We start from the raw sequence: 18,655 nt of genomic DNA, 5'->3' as shown, positions 1-18,655 counted from the left end.
TGGTTCCGGGGTCGCCTTGTACAGCTGGTGAGGCATAGGTAGTAGCGACTGTTGTAATCGTAGGCACTGTCTGGGTCGTCGTGACGTTATAGGATGGGGGCAGCTCAACTAGTATGGTCCCTGGGTCTCCTTGCGTGGCTGGAGGATTATAAATCGTAGTAACCCTTGAGATAGTAGGGACAGTCTGGGTTACAGTCACATTGCGGTCGACTGGAACTTGTACCAGGACTGTGTTGGCATCACCTAGATTTGCTGCAGGATAATAAGATGTTTGGGCCCGACTGATTGTGCTGATAGTCTGTGTTGTTGTGATATTGTGAGATGGTGGGACCTCCACCAAGATTGTGCCGGGATCACCCGGATTGGATGGCGGAGAATAAATAGTAAATGCCATAGTGATTGTCGAAATGATTTGCGTGGTTGTTATGTTGTATGGGGGCGGGACCTGCACGAGGAGAGTGTTGGGATCGCCTTGAACAGCAGCCGGATAGTATGATGTCTGAGCCTGCGTGATCGTGCTGATGGTCTTGGTACTGGTGACAGTGTAGTCGACAGGCACTTGGATAAGAACAGTGTTCGGATCTCCTTCAACAGCAGCTGGGTAATAGGATGTCTGAACCCGGCTGATAGTGCTAACAGTCTGGGTGCTAGTGGTGTTATACGAAGGAGGCACCTGTACCAAAACCGTGTTGGGATCGCCTTGAACAGCGGCTGGATAGTATGATGTTTGAGCCCGAGTGATCGTGCTTATAGTAGCAGTACTGGTAACAGTGTAGTCAATAGGCACTTGGATCAGAATAGTGTTGGGGTCCCCTTGAACACCAGCTGGATAATAGGATGTCTGAACCCGGCTGATTGTGCTGATGGTTTGAGTCGTAGTGATGTTAGACTCGACTGGGATCTGGATGATGACCGTACCCGGATCCCCTTGCGTCGCACCAGGGCTGTATGTTGTTCTAACCCGCGTGATTGAGCTGACCGTTGCTGTAGTCGTTACATTATAATCCACCGGAACCTCCACAAGGACTGTGTTAGGATCCCCTTGCGTGCCTGCAGGATAGTATGTAGTCTGAACCCGGCTAATTGTGCTGACGGTCTGGGTTGTAGTTACGTTGTAATCAGAAGGGACTTGGATAACAATGGTTCCCGGATCGCCCTGCGTTGCAGCCGGTTTATAAGTGGTTCTGACTCTAGTGATAGAGTCGATGGTTGTAGTCGTGGTTACGTTGTAATCTAGCGGCAGATCGATATAAACAGTGCCTGGATCTCCTGCAGCAGCTGGGGTAGCAAACCGTGTAGCCGGGCGGCTGATAGTTGGCACAGTCGAGGATATCGTTACATTAGAGTCCGGCGGAAGTTCAACAATGACGGTACCAGGATCGCCCTGCGTACCTGGCGAAGCAAAGCTAGTTATTAGTTTCGTGATGGTACTGATAGTCTTGGTGACTGTGATATTATACTCTGGTGGTAGGTCCACATAGACAGTTCCAGGGTCCCCGATCCCGAGGGTGCCAGGAGGGGAATACCGAGTTGTAGGCCTTGTGATTGTCGAGACTGTCTGAGTTGTTGTGGTGTTGGTGTCTGGAGGAAGTTCAATAATAACAGTGCCTGGATCGCCCTGCATGTCTGCAGGGGCAAAGGTAGTTGCTGGCCTTGTGATAGTATTGATGGTTGTTGTGATAGTGATGTTGTACTCTGGAGGTAGAAGCACAAAAACGGTACCTGGATCGCCAATTACAGTAGGACCTGAGTAGCTAGTGGCTGGCCTACTGATGGTCTGTACAGTCTGTGTTGTGGTGATGTTGTATGCAGGTGGCATCTCGATAATTACAGTACCAGGGTCGCCTTGAGTAGCAGCCGGAGCAAATGCTGTAGATTGCCTTGTAATAGTAGGGATTGTTGTAGTCACTGTGACATTGTATTCCGGCGGTAGATCGATAAAAACAGTGCCTGGATCGCCGATTTCAGCGGGAGTTGAGTACCGGGTTAAAGGGCGACTGATAGACTGCACTGTTGCCGTCGTAGTGATATTATATTCAGGGGGCATCTCCACAAGTACTGTTGCCGCGTCACCATCCGTAGCTGGGGTCTCAAATACCGTAGTTGGTCGACTGATTGTGCTGACAGTAGTAGTCATCGTGACGGTATGGCTTGGCGGTACGTCAAGGTAAACAGTACCTGGATCACCTAGAGTTGCTGGCGGAACAAACCGCGTTACAGGTCGTGTGATAGTAGAAACAACCTCCACAACGGTGGTATTGGTCTCTCGAGGTACCTCAATGAGAATGGTGCCAGGGTCACCAGGATTTGCAGGAGGCAGGTAAGTTGTAGCAAGTCTGGTGATCGTGCCGACGTCTTGCTGCGTAGTCGTGACATTTCTCTCGGGTGGCATTTCGATGATGATAGTACCCGGATATCCTTGACTGCCTGGAGCAGAATAGGTAGTGTAGGGAGTAGTCAGACTAGTGATCGTTGTAGTGATTGTTGTATTCCTCGGAGGCGGCACCTCTATGATGACGGTACCTGGATCGCCCTTGTTCGCAGCCGCTGCGTATGTTGTGAATATCCCCGTGAGAGTAGGTATTTCAGTTGTGACTGTAACATTTCTCTCAGGTGGCATCTCGATAATAACAGTGCCTGGATCTCCGTCCTTGGCAGGCGATGCGTATGTCGTGAATGGCTTCGTAAGAGAAGGCACTTCAGTTGTGACTGTAACGTTTCTGTCAGGCGGCATCTCAATGATAACAGTGCCCGCATCCCCCACATTGCCCGGCGTCGCATATGTAGTGTATGGAAGGGTGCGAGTTGCGACTGTTGTGGTAATTGTCGTGTTCCTGTCAGGGGGTATTGCTATGAGAACAGTGCCTGGATCACCTATCCTTGCAGGTGTCATGTACGTTGTGTAAGGCTGAGTGAGACTGGCCACTTGTGTCGTGACCGTAGTGTTACTATCAGAGGGAAGCTGCACAATGACAGTTCCTGCGTCACCTGCGCTAGCTGCAGGATAGTAACTAGTATAGGCAGCAGTTAAACCCATAATCCGAGTTGTGAGGGTAACGTTGCGGCTAGGAGGCATCTCGATGATAACGGTACCAGGATCACCTCTATTCGCGGGTGCAGAATAGGTTGTGAATGGTGCAGTCCGGCTGCTAACCTCCTTTGTCGTCGTGACGTTGGTGTTGCTATCAGCAGGCAACTCCACGATAACTGTGCCTTGGCCGCCTGCATTGCCTGGGGGAGCGTATTTCGTGGAGGGAGCCGCCAGGCCTGTAACCTGCGTTGTGATGGTCACGTTGTCGGCGGGTGGTACCTCAATGAGAATCGTACCTGGGTCTCCCTGACTTGATGCAGGTAGGTATGTCGTATAGGGAGCTGTCCTGCTGCTGATAACAGTTGTGATGGTGATATTGGAGTCAGGATGGAGGCCGATAAATACCGTTCCAGGATCTCCTGGGTTAGCTGGAGGCGAGTAACTTGTGTAAGGGGATGTGATTGAGCTGGCAACATTTGTAACGGTGACATTGTACTCTGTCGTCATTGGAACTTCAACAAGAACAGTTCCAGGATCGCCTATGTTTGCAGGTGCTGCATATGTTGTGTAAGGTGCAGTCCTGTCACTGACAGTCTTGGTAGTGGTGATGTTGGAATCAGGGGGTAACTCAACCAAGACAGTGCCAGGATCGCCCAGGTTAGTAGGTGGAAGATACGTCGTGAAAGGAACAGTTCGGGTGCTCTGAATAGAAGTGATCGATACATTACGGTCAGCTGGCCTACCAATGATGACAGTACCAGGATCCCCAGCAGCACCTGGCGGCGAGTAGGTTGTATATGCTGCTGTAATGGCATTGCCTTGCTTTGTAACCGTTACGTTACGCTCAGGCGGGACCTCCACGAGAACTGTCCCAGGATCGCCCCGTGCACCTGCTGGCAGGAACGTTGTATAGATTGCGGTGATAGTCTGAACTGTTTGGGTGGTCGTCACGTTAAACTGCGAGGCAGACCCGGGAGTCTCAATGATCACAGTACCGATGTCACCTGCGCTCTTCGGGGGGATGAAAGACGTTACAGGACCGGTTAGGGACCTGGGGCCCGCTGTATAGATGGTAGTGTTTTGACCGAGCTCAGAAGTTGAAGGGTCCTGAGAAGTTGACACAACCCGTTGGTTGGGCACGATGATGGCAACTGTTCCAGGATCGCCGGGAGTGGCTGGGGGGTTATAACTGGTAACAGTGTCTGAGCCAGAATCAGTTGCCTTTCTCGTAACTGTCACATTGTAGTCAGGAGTCTCAATGAGGACAGTCCCGGGATCCCCAGGGGAGCTAGGAGGCAAGTAGGTTGTTAACGGAGCCGTGATGGTAGACGCGCCTTGAGTTGTAGTGATATTATACGGTCCAACAGGCGTTTCGACGATGACAGTACCTGGGTCTCCAGGGCTTCCCGGTGGGAGATAGGTCGAAAAGACGGTGGTAACCGATTTGGGACCTTGCCTGGTAACGGTGACGTTGTAATCTGGGGTTTCCACGACGATAGTGCCTGGATCACCGGGCGTAGCTGGCGGCGAATATATCGTTGTAGGCACAGTGATGGAAGCACCCTTGGTGATAGTAACATTATACTCATTTCTGGGCGTCTCAACGATCACAGTACCAGGATCACCTACGCCTCCTGGGGGACTGTATATCGTTCGCAGGCTTGTCACAGAAATAGGTGCCTCGCGAGTGATGGTCGTGTTATAGTCGGGGGTTTCAATCAGAATCGTGCCGGGGTCGCCTGGGGATGCTGCGGCTATGTAGGTTGTAAGTGGCGCAGTGACTGAGGCCCCGCGTGTAGTAGTCACGTTGTAGGCTTGAGCTGGTGTCTCAACGATAACTGTACCAGGATCTCCGGAGGCACCTGGAGGGATGTAAGTTGTATGTAAACTCGTGACTGAGGCTGGAGCAGCTCTTGTAATCGTAACATTGTAGGCGTTGTCAACAGCATTGGGTGTCTCGACAATGATAGTACCAGGATCGCCTGGAGTCCCTGGAGGAGCATAGGTTGTATACATACTAGTTACAGATGCAGGTGCAGCTCTTGTAACCGTGACGTTGTAATCGTTGTTAGGCGTCTCCATGATGACTGTTCCTGGGTCACCGATAGCACCGGGAGCCAGGTATGACATGCGAACGCTTGTCACTGATGCAGGGGCTTGTCTCGTGATAGTAACGTTGAAGTTAGGAGTTTCGACGATAACCGTGCCCGGATCACCGGGAGAACCTGGAGGCATATAAGTCGTGTATATGCTCGTGATGGAACCCAGTGCGGGTCTAGTCACGGTGACATTCCTGGCGCTAGGAGGTTGCGATTCTTTTCCTGTGCTGGTGGCATCTTGGGCAGCCGAGCCTGTTGGAGTCAGAATAATGATTGTTCCCGCTTCACCTGAAGAAGCGGGAGGAAGATAGATAGGCGAAGTGTCCGTCCCTGCGCCGGCGCTGTAAATTGTAACATTAGGCTTTGCTGCACCAGGGATAGGTGCGCTGGTACCACTTCCAGTATCGATGCTATCAGTGGGTGTTTGAATCAAGATAGTGTCTGGTTCGCCTGGTGCTGTAGCTGGCATATATTTGGTCTGCGGAGCGGCAACAGGACCAACGATATATACGGTAGTGTTTTCCCTCTGCTGTGGAGATACAACAGTTCCCGTGGATGAATCTGAGAGGCCGCCTGAACTTGTTTCCTTGTCTACAGAGCCGCCAATTGGCGTCTCGATGACAATGGTGCCAGCCTCTCCAGACCTTGTCGGTGGGATGTATCGTGTCTCTGTTGCAGAACCTGAATATCCTGTATAGACAGTGACATTTTCAGGTGCAGTTGCCGCGCTTGAAGAATCAGCAAGACCAGTTGGCGTCTCGACCATGACAGTTCCTGGCTCATCTGACGCCCTTCCTGGGATGAAGGTTGTTCGCACAGTCGTCCCAGCAAAACCAGTGTAGACGGTGATGTTACTGACACCTGCTTGAGGATCAGAAGAGCCAGTAGGGGTTTCGATAAGGATGGTTCCAGGATCGCCTGTGACCGTGGCAGGAATGAACCTTGTCTTTGTGGCTGTGCCAGAAACGCCAGTGTATATGGTAATATTACCGACACCTGTTTCAGAAGCAGTCGATCCATCCGGTGTTTCGATGATGACAGTGCCCGCATCATCCGAAGCTGTAGGGGGGATGTAGGTAGTGCGAGTTGCGGTGACAGGCCCACCACTGTACACAGTTACGTTGGTACCGGCTGCTGCAATCTTTGGAGTCTCGAAAGAACCAGTGGGAGTCTCTATTATGACTGTTCCTGGTTCATTCGAGGCTGTAGCAGGCTGGTAGATAGTGGTAAGGACCGACCCTAGGCCGCCTCGAGAAATTGTAACGTTGGCAACATCACGAGGAGGTGAGGTCGACACGGCATCACCGGTAGGTGTGATAATCAGGATGGTGTCCGGCTCGCCAGGTCCAGTAGCAGAAATGGTGGTCGTTCTGGTCGCTGTTCCAGCACCACCGGTAAAAATAGTGGTGTAACGACCGGCCGAAGAAGCATCTTGTTTCAAACCAGTAGCAGGTGTCTGGATCAAGATCGTGTCTGGCTCTCCTGATGCAGTGGCAGGAATAGTGGTCGTTCTGGGGGCTGATCCAGTGCCAACAGCAAACACAGTGGTGTAGTGACCGGCCGAAGAAGCATCTTGTTTCAAAACAGTAGCAGGTGTCTGGATTAAGACTGTATCCGGCTCGCCAGGAACAGTAGCCTCGATAAAGGAAGTCGTTCCGACAGTACCAGAGCCCGCAGTGTAGATGGTGGTATTCGTTCGCACTCCGGCCGCTGTGGATGTCGGTGATTCTCCATTAGTCCTCTCAGGGGACTCAGCTGGTGTTTGAACGACGACAGTCCCCCGTTCGCCTGAGTTGGTAGGACGATAGTAGATAGTCTTGAACACACTTCCTGAAACGCCACTGTAGATGGTTGTATTCCCAGGGCCAGGGGCAGCAACTTCAGTGCTGGGCAGACCCGAAGCTGGTAGCGATACTTGAGATCCTGTGGTATCGCGATAGCTTGGCACCTCGATGACAACTGTGCCTGGATCGCCCTGGGATCCTGGAGGAAAGTAAGTTGTAAAAGGGCTCTCAATCGAGTTCGTTGCCTGCCGTGTGATAGTGACGTTGTAGTCGGGGACCTCGATGATAAAGGTACCAGGATCCGTAGATACAGCTGGCGGCGCATAGGTTGTCAAAACCTTAGTGATACCCGCAGGAGCCGCTCTCGTAATAGTAACATTCCCGTGCTCAGCCAACGTTTGATCCAGATAGACACTAGTTTGAAGGACAACGGTTCCCGGCTCCGTTCCACTAGGCGGGATGATGATAGTGTTTATCTCCTTGCCGGTGGTAGTAGGCTCAGCACCAGGGCTCGACCTCACGCCTGTTCGAGTAGAGGGGTCACCGGGAATGGTGACTGTGGCGCTCACCGTAACAAAGTTCGCAGTACCAGATGCACCTGGCGATGCTTCTTTGACTGACGAAGTATCGATTGGGGTGTAAATGATCTTGGTTCCGGGATTTCCGTCAGAGGGAGGGATTATTTGCGTAACATTCTCTATCGCATCCGGGAACTTCGTGTTAGGCTCAAGTACTGTCACGTCATTGTGAGCATCACTGGGAGTGACGGTAACTGCATTGGGGTTGGAGCTTGTCGAGCCCAACGAATCCTCGGGAGTTGAAGGGACCGCGGAGATCGAAAGCGATCCACCTGCAGGTTCTTGGGACTCGGGTAAGCTGCCTGGTTCAGAAGCAACAGGGGTTTCAATGAGTATGGTACCCGGCTCGCCTGACTTGGTCGGTTCAATGTATCTCGTGACAGGGCCATTGGCTACTTCAGATCCGGTAACGCCCCTGGTGATGGTGATGTTCGGGCGACCGTGACTGGCAGATAGTGTGATAGCAGATGGCTCTTCTGTAAACCCGGTCTCGGTAGAAGTATCAGATGCATCAGTTGACTGTGTTTCGATCACAATCGTACCAGGCTCTCCAGCAGCAGTGGGAGGAATGTATCGAGTGATGGGCTCAGTGATTGAACCTGGTCCAGGATAAGGTCGGATAACAGTCGTATTGGGACTCTGGGACGTAGGAGGCAGAGTAATCTCGGGATTATTGGTCGTAGGCCCAGGATTATCCGAAGCGTTGGTTTCAATCACTACTGTACCAGGCTCTCCAGCAGCAGTGGGAGGAAGATATCGAGTGATGGGCTCAGTAATTACGCCTGGTCCAGGATAAGGCCTGATGATTGTTATGTTGGGGTTGTTGGAGCTGGGAGGGATAGTGACACCTGGCTTGCCATCCGTCAACGGGCGGGGAGACGCGGCAACGTCTCCTTGCTCTGACGAAGCAGTGGAAGCCTCAATCATCGCAGTGCCAACTGAGATAGTTATAGGACCGTCAGAGGTGATGTGAGAAGGTCTTCCAGCAGGCAAGTCGATGAGAAAAGTACCAGGGTCGCCTGATGCTCCTGGAGGCAGATATGTAGTAAAAGGACCCAAAAGGCCGGAATATTCCTCTCTTGTAATGGTCACATTTGCGCCCATAGGAGCTGGCTCTGAAGGAACAGTCTGGATAAAGACAGTTCCAGGCTCTCCTGTATTGCCGGGTAGCTTGTAGCTGGTAATGGGAGTTTTGACACCCGGTGGAGCCAAAGTATAAACGGTAACGTTGGCGTCGACTGGCTTAGAGGCTGGAGTCTCAATGATAACAGTACCAGGCTGACCAGATGCACTAGGCGGCTCAAACAAGGTAATCGGAGCTGTGACAATGTCTGTCCCTGTATGCTCACGGACAACAGTGACGTTCGGGGCTCCGTCGCTAGGTAAAACGTTGGTTTGTGCATAAGAACTTGCTTCATCCGATGGCTGAGCCCTCGCTGTAGTCGCGTCCACAGGGGTCTCAATCACGATGGTACCAGGCCCTTCTGCAGCAGTGGGTCGTAGATACTTGGTCAAGGGACCCGTGATCGATTCCGTACCGGAATATGGTCTGATGATAGTCGAGTTGTGGCTCTCATCGCTAAGGGGAATAGTGGTCGCCGGTGAGGTTGATACCGGACTCTCTGTGGTTGGCTCAGTGGTCGGAGTCTCAATGATAACAGTACCTGTCCCAGATATAGGAGCTATGGTTGTAGTCGTTGGCTCAGTAATATGTTCTGTGCCAGTGTATGGTCTATGGATGGTCACATAGATAACACTAGCGGTCGTAGGTGCCAGGGTCTCGATGATCACTGTTCCAATATCTGATCCTGGAGCAGACGTTGTAATGGTAATAGGAGCAGTAATTTGGGCAGTACCAGTATATGGTCTGTAGATAGTCACGTAGACATTGCCATGTGCAGATGTTGTTGTGGGCGTGGACTCAGCGCCTGTTTCAGGCTCTGGAGTCTCGATGATGAAAGTACCAAGTTGACCTGCTGATGGGGCGATGGTGGAAATAGTGACAGGTTGAGTAATCAATCCAGGGCCTGTGTGAGGTCTCAAGATTGTGGCATACTTATCGTCTCCTGGAGGCAGAGTCAACGGGGGAGTGCCATCACCACTACTGTGTTCTGTCTCGGGCACTGGAGTCTCAACAATAATAGTGCCCAATTGACCGCCTGAGGGAGGGACTGTAGTCGTAAGAGGCGCTGTGATAGGGTCAGTGCCTGTATAGGGTTTGAAGATAGTCACATAACCATCATCTCCAGCGGAGACTGTGAGAGGAATAGCCCCCTTGTTCTCAGTATGTGGACCGGGGGTTTCGATGATCAAAGTGCCTGGCTGGTCTCCTTGTGGAAGAGCCGCTGTGCGAGTGATCTCTCCTGTGATTTTGCCCGTGCCTGTGTAAGGTTCATAGATGGTGATATAAGGAGCGGATGGTGCTAGGGTGAAAGTTGGTCCGGATCCAGGTGTCTCAATGATGACCGTACCTGGCTGGCTGTTGTCCCCTGGGGTTTCTGTGATCGTCACAGGTGTTGTAATAGGTTCTGTGCCGGTATGAGGTCTATAAACTGTGATGTAAAAGGTTGCAGACCCCATTGAGGGTTTTGAAGTAACAGGAGGTTGGGAACCGGGAGTCTCAATAATCACAGTGCCCGGTTGACCCGATTGTCCTGGAATAGTGGTGAGTGTAACAGGAGCAACTATATCCCCTATACCCGTATGTGGGGTATAGATTGTGATATAGGAAGACTCAGATGCTAATGCAGGTCCTGATGTGATAGGAGGCTGGGACCCAGGAGTCTCAACTATGACTGTCCCAGGCTGACCTCCTTGTGGCTCAATGGTTGTAACTACAACTGGAGTCGTAATCTTGTCTACCCCCGTGCCAGGTCGATAGATTGTGAGATACGATGGTTGGGGGGATAACGGTGAAGTTGCTGACTCTGAATCTGGCGTTTCGACGATCACGGTACCGGGTTGACCTCCTTGAGGGGCGATAGTGGTAACTGCGACAGGGGTCTTGATCTGTTGCGAACCAGTATGGGGTCGATATCTCGTCTCGTAGGGGTGTTCTGCAGAAGGTCCAACGGTCACAGGTGGTTCTGATCCCGGAGTCTCAATAACGACAGTTCCTGGCTGGTCACCCTGAGGGGGTAGAGTAGTGATAGTGGCTGGCTCTGTTATCGTTCCATCGCCAGTGTTGGGTTGATATAAAGTTACGTAGGAATGTTCGGAGTGGATAGACGTGATAGCTGGCTTTGCACCAGGTGTTTCAATGATGTATGTACCGGGCCGCCCCCCTTGAGGAGGAATATCGCTGATGGTCACAGGTGCTGTGATACTGTCCGGACCAGTGTGTGGCTGATAGACATTGACGTAAGTAGCCGGGAGAGCAGCACTTGTAGGAGCAAGCTTCTGGCCGGGAGTCTCGAAAATTACGGTACCAGGTTGGTCACCTTGAGGCTCGATAGTGGTCTTGGCCGACGGCGCGGTCATATCATCAGTGCCTGAGTATTGCTCATAGACTGTGTTGTATGACGGGCTCGGAGGTGTTGTCGTTACAGGAGGCTCCGAACCTGGTGTTTCGACTATAATGGTTCCAGGTTGCTTTCCAGAAGGAGGAATGATTGCGACGGTGGTTGCTGCATTGATACGGCTGGGTCCAGTATGTGGGCGATAAACTGTCACGAAAGGAGCTTGTGTCTCGACAACCACAGTTCCAGGCTGGTCCCCCTGTGGACTGACAGCAGTAACAGTAATAGGTGCCGTTATCTGGCTAGTTCCAGTGTATGGAGCGGTGGTCGTGATATAAGGAGGTATCGCAATCACCACTACACCAGCCTGTGTACCGTGTGGTTGGATAGTCGTAAGAGCTGTTGGTCCAGTGATTGATTCAGATCCCATGTAAACCGTTGTGCTTGTGGCATAAGACCCTGGTGTTCCTATGACAACAGTTCCTGGTTGGTTACCGTCGGGGGGAATCGTGGTAAGCACTGTTGGTGCCGTGATCTGAACGTCGCCAGTATACAGGACTGATGAAGTGACATAGGACAGTGCAGGGAGAGTAGTCGTGAATTCAGCACCTCCTCCAGGCGTCTCGACGATAATAGTGCCAGGTTTATCCCCCGCGGGAGCAATCGTCGATACAGTAACTGGGCCTGTGATTTGATCTGATCCTGTGTATGGGTGGTAGATAGTGGCAAATGGAGCCTGCGTCTCAAAGATAACGGTTCCAGGTTGACTATCCCGAGGAGGAACAGTAGTAACAACAGGGGCTGTGATCTGGTCTGTTCCCGTGTAGGGTCTAGAAATGCTGAGAAATGAAGCTTCGGTGTTGGTTGCGACAGGAGCCGATTCCCGACCAGGGGTCTCAACGATGACTGTACCGGGTTGATTGTCCTGGCCAGCGATAGTGGTTGTAACTGGTTCTGTAATCTTACCTGGTCCAGTATAGAGTCTAGTAATAGTTACGAACAAACTGGGGATGGGGACAGAGGGCAAGGGGGTCGACGCAGGTTCAATGATAACTGTACCAGGCTGGTCGCCTTGGGGAGGGATAGTAGTTGTTAGCATGTCTTCCGACCTACCTGTCCCAGTATAAGGCTTGGTGATGGTTACATAGGAAACAGGGCCAGGGGTATGAGTCGTAGCCGGCGCTTGCTGGCCTGGAGTCTCGATGACGACTGTGCCTGGCTTGTTGTTGATTGGTGGAATAGTTGTGACAGTGACTGGCTCTGTTATCCTTTCTGTTCGTGTGCAAGGCTGATACACAGTGATGTAAATGGCGCCAGGCCCGGAGGACGTAGTAATAGGAGCTAGGTCTTGGTCTGGCGTTTCAACAATAACAGTACCTGGCTGTCCTACTGTCGGCTCAATCGTACTGATTGTGACGGGAGCCGTGATACGGCTGGGGCCACTGTTTGGCCGATATACCGTGTGATACACAGGAGTATTCTGCGAATCTGCACCCGTTGTCGAATCTGCAAGCGTAGGCACTATCACAGACTCGGGCACGATGGGAGTCTCGATGATAACAGTACCTGGCTGGCCGTTTTCAGGCGCAATAGTCGTAATTGTTGCAGGTCCGGAAGTCCCGTCAATTCTCGCGATTCCTGTATGAGGACGTAAAATAGTGACATATGAAGCATCGGGCCCAGAGGGAAGCGTCACCGTAGAACTTGCAACAATGGTCTCAGGATGTGGGGTTTCAATGATGACCGTCCCTGGCTGGCCACCCGAGGGAGTAACAGCAGTAATGGTAATTGGGCGGTTAATATTACCAGGACCAGGGTATGACTTGTATACAGTGACGTACGGGTTATTTTCTCCTGTCGGAACCGTAACTGGGCCAGTTTGGGTAGCGGTATTTGCGTTTGGATTAGGCGTCTCGATAATAACTGTTCCTGGCTGGCCAGACACGGGTGCTTGGGTATAGGAGACAGGGGAGTTGATGTGCCCTGGTCCTGGGTATGGCCGGTAAACTGTTACGTAAGTCCCAGTTGGATTGGGGGGAATCGTGATGGGAGAAGCCGAACTTGGGAGACTGATCGGTTGGGTTTCGATGAATACAGTGCCTAGCTGGCCATTTGAAGGGGCCTGTGTCAAGGTAACCGCTACCGTAATAGTTCCAGGTCCAGGATATGGTCTATATATTGTAACGTAGCTATCAGTGCTGGAAACCGGTGGAGGCGTTTGTATGAGAATGGTTCCAGGTTGGCCGGATGACGGTGGCTTTGTGATTGTGATAGGTACGGTGATAACTCCAGGACCTGGAAAAGGCGTCTGGACAGTTATATAGTTATCCGTAGTCAATACAGGAGTCTGTTGAGTAGGAGTTGGAGGGGCTGGCGTGGTGATGAAAACTGTTCCCGGATTACCGCCAGATGGTGCCGCCTGTGTGCGAGTAATAGGTTCAGTAATAACACCAGGACCAGGAAACGGGAAGAACACCGTCACATACTGGCCAGCACCTGGAACGTTCTGCGGAGTAGCTTGAGGTGCAGGGGTTGTGATGTAAACCGTTCCAGGATTGCCACCAGAAGGAGCTTGGGTGCTAGTGATGGGTGCTGTTATAGCCCCTGGTCCTGGGAACGGAAGGAAAACAGTGATATAGCCATCAGCACCTGATGTAGGACTACCAAGTTGGTTCTGCTGTTGTGGCGTATTAACCGCAGGAGCAGAAGGCGTGGTGATGAAGACAGTACCAGGTTGGCCTCCCGAAGGAGGCTGAGTCCTGGTAATAGGCGCAGTGATCTGGCCAGGCCCCGGGAAAGGGATTAATACTGTCACATAACCATCGTTGCCTAAAGTAGTGCTTGCTAGATTTTGCTGACTAGTTGCTGGTAAAGGCGCTGGGGTTGTGATAAAGACAGTGCCGGGCTGGTTACCAGAGGGAGCCTGGGTGCTCGTGATGGGCGCTGTGATCGTGCCGGTACCAGTGAAAGGCAGGAATACAGTCACATAGCCATTGGATCCTTGTGTAGTACTAGGATTAAGTAGCAAGGTTGCAGATGTAGGCAATAGCGCTGGAGTCGTAATGTACACCGTTCCAGATAGTGTCCTGGTATAAGATGCAGTAATTACACCTGGACCGGGGAAGGGGAAGAAAACGGTCACTAAGCCATCGAATCCTGATGTAGTACTTGGCCTAAGTTGCACATTTATAGATGTAGGCAACACTGCGGGAGTTGTGATGTATACCGTTCCAGACAGTGTCCTGGTATAAGACGTAGTAATCACGCCTGGACCTGGGAAAGGAAGGAAAACGGTCACAAGACCATTAGACCCTTGCGTGGTGCTTGGACTGGGAAATGGAGTAGTAACAGGAGTCTGCGCCGTCGGAGTCTCAATGATGATAGTGCCAGGTTGACCACGAGATGGAGTAGCTTGCGTGATGGTGATTGGCGTATTAATTATACCTGGCCCAGGAAATGGCTTGTAGATAGTGATATAATTATCGCCACCCGTGACTGTGCTTCCAGGTGCACTCGATGTAGGGTTGAACCTCACTGCTGGTGGTGTTATGATGTAGACCGTTCCTGGGTTTGTTCCTGATCCGGGTACCATGGAAGTCATAACTGCCGTGAGATCTGTACCAGTATACTCGGAAGTGACTGTGACAAATCTACTTATACCAAGGCTACCTTGTTGTGTTGTAGGCTGAGTCCTGACCGGCGGTGTCTCGATGACAACTGCAGTAGATTGCGAACCTCCTGAGGCTACCAGAGTGATGATTTTCGTGATCGTGGTACCAAGGGCAGTTCCAGGAGTATAGATTGTGGCCGTACCTCCAGCAGTAGTAGGCTTTATGGTGATAGGCCCTTGCGTCTCGATGATAATAGTTCCTGGTTGCCCATTCGAGGGTGACTGGGTAATAGTGATAGGCGCCGTGATAGGATCACCCGTATGCGGTTTATAGACGGTGACGTAGGGGTTATTCTTGACAGGCGTAACATTGACCTGTCCACCATCCGTCACTGCCGAAGTAACAGCATTTTGACCAATTGGCGTTTCGGGCGTCGGAGTTTCAACAATAATGGTCCCTGGATTCGTGCCACTTGGGGGGATCGTGACCGTGATAGGCTTGTCAATCGGACTACCTGTATGCGGCTTGTAAATAGTTACGTAAGGACTGTCACCGCCTGCTGGAATAGTGATTGGTCCGCTACCAGGAGCATTTGAAGTCGGATCAGGCGTTTCAATGACGACGGTACCTGGCTGACCGTTTTGTCCTTCCTGGGTAAGTGTGATTGGTACTGAGATAGGATCACCACTATGGGGTCGAAAGACAGTAACATATTTACTGCCTGCCCCTGGAGAGAGAGTAAAAGGGTCACCAGCGGCTCGGGTGATCGTGCTATCACCACCAGAAGAGCCAGGGGTTTCGATGATAACGGTTCCAGGCTGGCCTGAGGCACCTGACATGGTGATGGTCGTAGGGGCCGTAAGGACATTAGTACCAGTAGGGCTCCGGATGATAGTGATGTAGGATCCATCAGCACCAGGTGGAATTGTAATCTCGGCATTTCCTGGCTGAGTAGCGACAGGAGTCTCAATGACAATGGTGCCCGGCTGGCCTCCGCTAGGTGAGATCGTGATGGTTTTCGGAGCTGTAATGACACTTCCAGGCTGCTTAACGATGGTGATGTAGCCACTATTGGGATCAGGTGGAAGAGTAATGCCCTCTTGCCCTGCACGTACAGCCGGTGTCTCGATGATAACTGTCCCGGGATTTGTGCCAGAAGGCGGTATAGTATAGGTAATAGGCTTGGTGATCGGTCCGTCGTGTGGTCGCAGGATCGTAGAATACGGGTTGTCGCCACTTGGCGGAATAATTTGAGGCTGGTTCTGAGGCAGGTTGCCATCTCCGCTTCCACTACCACTACCCGTGCTCGAGGGGTTGGGGGTTTGAATGATGATGGTCCCATCTTTTCCAGCCGAAGTGGGAATGAGGGTAGTGATGGGTGTGGAGATAGGCGTGGCTCCAGTATATGGTCCAATAATTGTTGTGAAACGGCTACCATCACTTGGAGGGATTGTGACAGCGCTACCAGGGTTCTGGTTGCCTGGGACCTGAACAAGCTTGGTTGGAACACCTCCAGGGCCAGCAACTGTGGTTACTCGCGCCTGTGTGATATACTCGGTGCCCGTATACGTCTGGATGACCAAGACGTCTGAAGAACTGTCTCCGCCGATATCTCCAGCACTGCCATCAGCGCCAGCACCAGCATCACCAGGAGCACCGCCAGCATCAGAGCCAGCATTAAAGCCGCCAGTACCAGAGCCAGTAACAGAGCCACCATCAGCCCCAGCCCCAGGACCAGCATCAGCACCAGCACCAATGGTGCTTGGTGGTACGTCTGCCCATGGGGTCTGAATCACAACAGTTGCAGGGTTGTTCCCGTTTGCTGGCACAGTCCTCGTAGCATCGCCTGTGATAGCGACACCGCTAGGTAGCGCAGATATAATCGTCGCCGTCGGGTTATCGTTCGAAGGTGGAATAGTCAGCGCACCAGGTTGACCTGATGAAAAGGACGAATATGCTGTACCGGGCACATCCACAATGATGGTGCCTGGCTGGGTGCCGCTCGGCTCAGCAACCGTGATTTCTTGCTTCGTAGAGGCATCAGCGCCCCCCGTGTAGGCTTGGATGATTCGCTCATAGGGGTCGTTGCTCGACGGAGGAATAGTGATAACAGGATGGGGAAGTAGGGTGACTGGAAATAGTGTGCCTTGATGTGTGTATGTAGCGATTGATGGTTGCCCTACAGGTTGCTGGGTAATGGGGATATTGTTGGCACCACCATCTGCGCCTGTCTCAGGTTTATCGAGATTTGTCGCACCAAACAGTTGCCCGGGATTGCCGTCATTCCCGGTATCCCCTTGCAAGGTAGTAAATTCATTTTGGATGAGAGTCGCTGCAAATCCCGACGCAATGCGTATTGCCGCATCCTCGATACCATTGTCCTGTGCTTTGACGGCCAAGACGAGCGTCGAGGCTAGCAGCCCTCGTGATAACCACATTGCGTAGGTAACTTCACAACTGGTAACTAGTAGAATGATGTGTGTATTCAATAATATTCATGATATGCTCAAACCTTTACCCCAGGGCTTCTTGGTCACTTATGAGTACTGAGCGGTCATCCAAAACCGGTTATGCTATTCATCTGGCTTCATTCTCCGATGGAACTTGCTTGTCCTGGAACGCGTTGGTTGTTTTCGGCGCGCTCAGGAAGACGTCATAAGAGACACACAGCCAATTCGTGGCTTGCTCCACGACGAGTCTGTCTTGGTTACATCTCTGCATTCTGTCTCATTTTACTCCAGAGGTTCTGTTCCTGAATTACGTAGATATTACAAAACCTGGGGGGTTGAGTTGGAATGGTACCTGTGTGATTTTGGGTATGATTGACATACCTCTAGATCCAGAACGGATTAACAGAATCGGGGTAATTAGGTTAGATCGCAACCTTGGGTAGCCAGCTGCCGAAAATGTTTCAGCGGTCGATAGCCGACCGCCGCTAGCAGACGAGTCTATTACGGGGCTTTACCTCCTAAGTTTGGCCCACATTCCAGGTCTCGGAGGATAAGCATAGGGCTTAGCTACGGCCCCTGCCGCTGTCAGATCGGTTTATTTAGTGCTAACCGAAAGCATACGAGCTACAGGGACGTCTGCGGAAATACACTTTTATATACTATCGGGAATACCAATAGAAATGAATGGCAGACACTTTGGTGTGCTTAGTTTGTCCTGTTTTCAACAACCATGTTGTCAGGTCCGGAATGCTAGTTTTCTAGGATCTAGATCTACCAGGCTTTTACGATTTTGTCCAACTCGATGCCTCCATCTTATGCGACGATCGTGAGAGCTTGTTAGCAATGCGGTTTCAAGTGATTGGATACAGGTCAGGCCAGGCACAGCTTCGGAATGCTGTATCACAGTACATCTCACGATGAAATTGGTGAGTTTATTTTCCCATGAACGCATCCAGGCCAGCCATAGCAGCTCAAGTGCCGGACCCGGACAGTCAAAATGTTCTACAGTAAAGTAGTCCTCAATTAATGAATCATCATATCAGCGACATACCAAGTCCGTGAGTGAAGGTTAATATTAGCGATATATGTGCAAGGCCGGTAGTTTCAGTTAGTACGATTTACGGCTTACCTTTCTATCTAAGTTAGTTAACATCAGGGCGCAGTTAAAAACAGCTATCTTAACTAGGCTAGATAGGCTTCTAGATAAGAAGTTCTTCTTCATAGCTATAGCTATTATACAGAGCTTGCAGTAATCTTCGCTATTAGCCTAACCTAGTACTAATTTAATCGCAGTAATAAGGTTATAGTTAGTTATATAATAGCCTTAATTAGGCTCTAGGCTCTTATATAGGTATTATATTAATAGCTATAATAGATATTAGTAACTATAATTAATAGGGAAAGTTAGGTTAGGGAATATACTTTAGAAGTATAATAGATATACTAGGCCTAGTTATTAAGGTTAATTAAAGATCTTTTAGTAAGGGTAAAGGAAAAAGGTTAATATAGCTATTAAAAGGTAAGCAGTATTTATATTACTTAGTTAAAGTAGTAATTATATTACTTAAAGTAAATAAACCTTAATTATATTTAACTTTTAAGATTCTAGCTTATTATAAAGGCCTTACTATTTAAGCCTTTATT

At 50.9% G+C, this 18,655-nt stretch overlaps 1 protein-coding gene across 1 annotated transcript in view; it reads right to left on the bottom strand.

Annotated features, from left to right (window-relative positions):
* The window catches only part of FTJAE_9952 (uncharacterized protein), a gene marked incomplete at both ends in the record, with an annotated part of 19,939 nt that extends 2,940 nt beyond the window's left edge, over nucleotides 1-16,999 (bottom strand). Inside the window, 3 exons of the mRNA XM_037356926.1 lie at nucleotides 1-48; nucleotides 164-11,916; nucleotides 12,064-16,999. The exon at nucleotides 1-48 is cut by the window's left edge and continues 2,940 nt beyond it. Of these exons, the coding sequence (XP_037202974.1) occupies nucleotides 1-48; nucleotides 164-11,916; nucleotides 12,064-16,999 (16,737 nt within the window). The remainder of the gene's footprint in view (nucleotides 49-163; nucleotides 11,917-12,063) is intronic.
* Nucleotides 17,000-18,655: the final 1,656 nt, after the last annotated feature.

This window comes from Fusarium tjaetaba (genome assembly GCF_013396195.1).
Source record: "Fusarium tjaetaba strain NRRL 66243 chromosome Unknown NRRL66243_c0000228, whole genome shotgun sequence".
Taxonomy (NCBI): domain Eukaryota; kingdom Fungi; phylum Ascomycota; class Sordariomycetes; order Hypocreales; family Nectriaceae; genus Fusarium; species Fusarium tjaetaba.
This window is presented reverse-complemented; position numbering and strand designations above follow the sequence as displayed.